Source organism: Pediculus humanus, genomic scaffold, assembly GCF_000006295.1.
Source record: "Pediculus humanus corporis 1103172107426 genomic scaffold, whole genome shotgun sequence".
NCBI lineage: Eukaryota > Metazoa > Arthropoda > Insecta > Psocodea > Pediculidae > Pediculus > Pediculus humanus.
In genome coordinates, this window is record NW_002987049.1 from 42,160 (window position 1) to 48,456 (window position 6,297).

General features: G+C 25.6%; 3 protein-coding genes across 3 annotated transcripts in view; 1 reads left to right on the forward strand and 2 right to left on the reverse strand.

Annotated features, from left to right (window-relative positions):
* Positions 1-1,161: 1,161 nt before the first annotated feature.
* Phum_PHUM075460 (uncharacterized protein) lies at positions 1,162-1,738 on the forward strand (the record flags this gene model as incomplete). The annotated part of the gene is made up of 3 exons (XM_002423579.1): positions 1,162-1,296; positions 1,379-1,504; positions 1,622-1,738. 3 exons carry the CDS (start codon positions 1,162-1,164, stop codon positions 1,736-1,738), a joined length of 378 nt encoding a protein of 125 aa, XP_002423624.1.
* A 744-nt stretch (positions 1,739-2,482) lies between these two features.
* Positions 2,483-3,476, reverse strand: Phum_PHUM075470 (protein Mpv17, putative; the record flags this gene model as incomplete). The annotated part of the gene is made up of 4 exons (XM_002423580.1): positions 2,483-2,608; positions 2,877-3,098; positions 3,202-3,317; positions 3,404-3,476. 4 exons carry the CDS (start codon positions 3,474-3,476, stop codon positions 2,483-2,485), a joined length of 537 nt encoding a protein of 178 aa, XP_002423625.1.
* Positions 3,477-4,735: 1,259 nt separating this feature from the next.
* Positions 4,736-6,297, reverse strand: part of Phum_PHUM075480 (elongation factor 1-alpha, putative) — a gene marked incomplete at both ends in the record, with an annotated part of 2,526 nt that continues 964 nt past the window's right edge. The window contains 5 exons of the mRNA XM_002423581.1: positions 4,736-4,783; positions 4,873-5,469; positions 5,553-5,676; positions 5,777-5,913; positions 6,147-6,289. Of these exons, the coding sequence (XP_002423626.1) occupies positions 4,736-4,783; positions 4,873-5,469; positions 5,553-5,676; positions 5,777-5,913; positions 6,147-6,289 (1,049 nt within the window). The remainder of the gene's footprint in view (positions 4,784-4,872; positions 5,470-5,552; positions 5,677-5,776; positions 5,914-6,146; positions 6,290-6,297) is intronic.

Below are 6,297 nucleotides of genomic sequence, written 5' to 3' on the forward strand. Positions count from 1 at the left end.
CGTTGTATTTTCTTTTTTGAATTTTGAAGTGCAGTTAAATGTGAATTTTTTCTTCTTCTTTTTGTTTGTTTTACATATTCTGTAATCAAAAGATAAAATTATATTTATTAATACAAAAATCATATCGAAATGAATCAGGAAATTACATTAGAGAGAGAGAGAGAAAGTCAAGAAAAGCTTAATTATGACAAAAAAAGGGGGGGTATTGGGGGAGTTAATCTACTGTTAAAATGTTGTACAAATTATCTAAAAAAAAAATTATTTGAAAAATTGTCCTAAAATTATATATATTTTAATTATATATTGATTACACAATCAATAATTTTTTTTTTTTTTTTTTTTAAAATAAATTTTCAAAGTTGAAAAAAAAAAATTAATAAATAAATAAAAACTTTTAAACATTATATCGATTATAAATCAATCATATAAAACCCTAAGAAAAAAGAAAAGACTTGTTAACAATAATAATAATAATAATAATTTTAAAAAAAATCAATTTTACGTAGAAAACAACGAGAAAAAAAATAAGAAAATGAAAATAATAATAATAATAATAATAATAATAAGAATGAATATTATTAAAAGTAATATAGATATTTTATTCCTTCTAAATATATATAAATGTATTTTAATGTTTATTTTTATTAAATGTGACTTAAAGAAAAACTTTTTTTTTTTATTTCGCATAATATTATTATAAGTTATGGTATAGTTTTTCAATGAAGAAAATTTAATATTTTCCAATAATATAAATTTTCCAAAGGTTTTATACTTTTTTTTAAAATTTTTATCAATAGAATTTAAAAGCAATGTTAGTAGACTTTTCTAACACATATCATTATCAAATAATTTGGGGGTTAGTTAATATTTTGTTTTTAAACAAATTAAATTAATAATAAATAAATAAATAAATAAATATTTTTTTGTATTTTTACAAAAATTAGTTTGAAAGGTATCTAGAAAAATGAAATATGTGACAGCAGTTCTAATATTAACCCTAACATCTATAAATGCATCAATTTATGCCAATCCCGATCATCAATTGTTACAGGTGAGTATTTTGTTTTATTTTTATAAAAATACTTATGTTTATAAATAAATAAATAAATTTTCTTTTTTTATTTTAAGACATTCATTTCCGGTAATTCTTATGAAAATGTTATGCCTCCGGATGTTAAAGATGAAGAATTTCTGTTAGGGAAAACGTCCAATGATGAATTAACAACAAATTGGGATTCCCCTCAAGATTTTCAAAATCTGGCAACAAATATATTGGAACCCTTGGATAAATTTCAGGTACATTACATTTAATTTTTTAATGTTAATATTTAATTATTCATTAAATAAAAATAATTATATAAAATTTATTTAATGATAGGACGAAAGAAAAGATACAAAAATAAAAAGAATGAAAACTTCCCTCAGCATTGACAACCCTCTGGATGTTCTTCGGCAGCAATACTACAGAGCATTAGCCAGAAGAATGAAATTTAAATCTATTGAGGTATATAAACTAAATTTTCTTTTTATTATATATACATATTTTAAAATAAATTTTTCAATAATGAAAATATAATTTTTCAAAAAAACAATTCACGGATAAATAAATTAATTTTAACAGAAAAATAGGGAACATTTAATAAAAACAGGAAAGCGGACGGACAGGATATCAAATCTTCGTACCTATATAGGTAAACGTTCAGGTTATTCTGTTAATGATATTGAAAAAGGGGATTGAAAAAGAAAATGAAAAATTTTCAGGAAAGAACAACAATTATGATGTGAATCAAAATACAAGAAAAAACAACAGGCAAACAGATGGTTATTCCTATCAAACTTAAAATACCTCTCATATTTAAAATTAGGTTAAGTTTAGAATTCAAGTTCTCTTAATAAAAAATATATGACAAGAAAATAATTTAGTAATTTTTTTTTTTTTTTTCCTAAATCACTTTCCTTGATAATATTTCTATAAAAAAAAAAAACTTTGTTGAAATAATTATTCGTGATTAATGTCAACAATATACATATAACTTTTGAATACAAAAAAAATAAAGTTTTTTAAAATTCAGACACAAAATTATTTGATAATATAATATTTAAACATTTGAAAAAATTTTTTTCACATGTAATTAATTCAAATAAAAAGAAAAATAAAGATAAAAACTAATAAAAAAACTATAAAAATGAAATATATTACTTAATAATGATTTAAACAACACTAAAAAATACATGTAAATTCTAGGAAATGTATAAAATTGTAGATGGAAAAATAAAATGAACAAAATATAGAAGGTAGGTACCTGAAGGACAAATATTACTTTGCTTAAAATTATAAAAGTATAAGTCACACACCAATTGAAAACGATAAAAACATGTAAGTTACATTGTATTATTTGAAAATTTTATCTTTAGGCTTCCTTAGTGAAAATTCCAAACTTAAAAAAAAAATTGGAGTTGACAGTTGTACTTTCTGTGAATATTATGCAGTTTTATTAATTTTCCATGACACATAAGTATTCCAAAATATTGCAACTATTTGAACAGCTAGAACTTGGTAATGTAAAGGAACTAGATAAAAATTAAACAACTGAAAAGCCGGCCAAATCTGTAAATAAAAATCACAGATATTAATTAAATCGTAAAATAAATCTAATTGTAAATGTAAACGACAACATGCGACTTTTGAATATATTTTACATGATTTTAATTTCATAATGTAAAAAAATTTTAAACATTTCAAAAACAAAAGCACACTGTCATGAAGTACAAGAGTACAATTTAATATATGAAATTTAATATTAGTAATTTTAACAAAACAATTGTAAAATATAATAAAATTTATTTAAGAAAAAAAAAAAAAAAACATTACTAACTGTATAATTTGTTTTTAAAATATCAGAATATTCATTTGATACTTTTTCATAAGTGCTTTTTAAAGAATTTCCTTGAGTGATTCCAATAACTGATAACACTGCAGCCAAAAAAACAGGTGCAAATAATAACTGATCCACCAACATCTTCTTCACGGCAGTAGTTTTATTTTTTTCAGAAAAAATTTTATCTATAAACCCATACCAAACCCTGAGAGATGGACCCTTTAATTAAAATTCAAAATAAAATAGTTTATGACTTTGATAATAAATTTTTATAAATTTAAATATATATATATATATATATTGAAAATTTTTTCTGTCTTACCACAAAAAAAGAACCAACAAATACGTATTGTGAAGTCCTCAAAAAATCAAATAAAGAAAAAGGTTTTTTTTCAACTAATAATTGTGCTATGACATCCCCATTGCCCATTATTAGTCCTAAAATTTATCACTCATTTCGAATTAGTTGTTTTTTTTTTAAAGAAAGAAATGAATAAACAAACAAATAAAAACTTTTTTTTTACCGGTTTGTATGGCTTGACTCCCGATAGGATATTTTAACGTTAATATTTTATATACTTCTCTAATTTTTTTCATTGTAAATAATCCTAAAGAAACAAATTGTCGTGATTCTTGAATATTCTAAAACCACGTCATTCACAATTTGGCAGGAAATGAATTACTTTACCACCACTTCATATCGTATACTGCACATCCTAATAATTTTTTTTAGCTAAAAATTCATACTACTAGAGCATTTATTTCATCTCAGAATTTAAAAGTAAAATTTTCGATAATTTATTAGGAAAGGGTAAAACAAAATTATTAAAATTAAATAAAAACACTTCGGATTTACTCCCTTTTCGACTTTAATAATTTTTTAAAAAGTAAAAAAATTTATTAACAATGTAATTATTTTTAACTTATTGACTCAGCATAAAAAAAAAAAAAAAACATTCTGTTAAACACGTTTAATTAAAGGAAAAAACCAATTTTGTAAAAAAAGAAAAAAAAAATAAATTTTTGCAAATAAATTGATGAAAACTACACATTAAAAAAAAAAAAAATTAAAACAAATTAGACTAAATTAAATGCAATTACATTGTTAATTAATTATTAAAGAGTTTGTGAAAACTATGTTAATTGTTCATTGGATTTAAAATTTAAAAAAAAAAAAAAAAAAAAAACTGAATCTGAGATTTATTAACAAACCCATACGTTTGCGCGCCCCGGGCCCGAGTCGCAGACGACAGCATTTAATTTACAAGTATTCTTGAACAGATAGTAAAAAATAATTAAGAAAAAAAAAAATGGTTAAAAAATAATTTTAAAACAAAATATAGATATTCAGCCGTGCTTTCCCACGAAATCCTTTACGATGAAAACAATGCTGAATGAGTCAATTAAAAAAAAGGGGTACGTGGGGGTCCCAAGAGAGAAAGAGAGGAAAAAAAAAGAAAATGAGCCCCCTGTCTCATCTGAATAAATTTTTTTTTTTTTTTGTCCATCGTAATATAACCTATACTGTGTTTTAATTAAATCACTTTTAAACGATTTATTTTTCTTAATTATTTTTTACTATCTGCACAAGAAAACTCTTTAATTAAATACTTTCGAATGTGGTCAGGCCGGGGCGGTGAATTTATGGGCCGATTAAAACATCTCAGATTTTTTTTTTTTTTTTTTAAATTTTAAATCCAATGAACAATTAGCATAGTTTCATAAACTCTTAAAAAACTAATTAACAATGTAATTGCATTGCAAGAATGCTGAATGAGCCAAGTAGAAAAGAGGTACGTGGGGGGCAGGGGGAGAGAAAAATACGAGCCCCCTGTCAAACCGAACAACGCAACTAGTTATTTTTTCCTGGCTTTTTCTGTGGCTTTTTCTGCGGCTTTCGTTACCTAAAAAAAAGAGCATTAATTGATTATACGACATTATAAAATTAAACTATGAGATAAAAAAAAAAAAAAAAAAAAAAAAAAAAAATTACTTTTCCAGAAGTTACATCCTTCTGAGTAACAGATTTAATAACTCCGACAGCAACGGTTTGCCTCATGTCACGAACGGCAAAACGACCTAGAGGCGGAAATTCGGAGAAAGATTCAACACACATGGATTTAGATGGAACCAAGTTAACGATGGCTGCATCTCCTGTTTTAATGCTCTTGGGATTTTCTTCGGTTGTTTTTCCTGTACGACGGTCACATTTCTCTTTGATTTCAGCAAATTTACAGGCTATGTGAGCCGTATGACAATCTAATACGGGAGTATATCCGTTTGATATTTGTCCAGGGTGATTTAGCACAATGACCTGAGCAAGGAAATCAGCTGCAGCTTTTGGTGGATTATTTTTAGCGTCACCAACAACGTATCCACGTCGCAATTCTTTTACGGAAACGTTTTTGACGTTAAAACCGACGTTATCTCCTGGCACAGCTTCTTGTAAGTTTTCGTGGTGCATTTCAACAGACTTAACTTCAGTAGTTAAATTAATCGGAGCAAAAGTAATGACCATACCAGGTCTCAAAACTCCAGTTTTTACTCTACCAACAGGCACAGTACCGATACCACCAATTTTGTATACATCCTAAAAAAAGAATTCAAAATCAAGTCACATATGATTTCAAAAATTCAAGACATTGTAGAAATTATTGAACAAGTGATATAAACCTGTAATGGCAGTCGAAGAGGCTTTTCAGTTGGTCTGCTTGGTGGTAAAATAGCATCAAGAGCATCAATCAAAGTTTTTCCTTCAGCGTTGCCATCTTTACGTTCAATTTTCCATCCCTTGAACCTTAAAAAAAAAAAAAAAAAAAAATTAATAATAAAATTCGAGTTATTATTATATTTAATATTAAATTTTTTTTATTAAAAAAAAACATCAAGACACTTACCAAGGCATTTTATCAGATGGTTCCAACATGTTATCACCTTGCCAACCAGATATTGGTACAAAAGCAACACTAGCAGGTTGATAACCAACTTTCTTGATATAATTAGATACTTCTTTTTTGATTTCTTCGAACCGAGACTGAAAATATTTAAAAAAAAAAACCAATTATACAAACTTGATTAAAAAAGAAAAAAAAAAAAATAAATAAATGTATCTGCTTAACGTATCAACAAATAATATTAACACATGCTGACATAGCGACGATACAGAATAATATTAATTTATCGGTATGAAAACGCCACAGATAAAACGAAACATATCTGTGGAGCTGGAACCGAATTTAATATGCAAATTGATTCATTTTCAATTACCTCACTGTATGGTGGCTCAGTTGAGTCCATTTTATTAACTCCTACAATCAGTTGCTTGACACCTAAAGTGAAAGCAAGCAAAGCGTGCTCTCGAGTTTGTCCGTTGTTAGAGATACCAGCTTCAAATTCACCAGTTCCTGCTGCTACAATC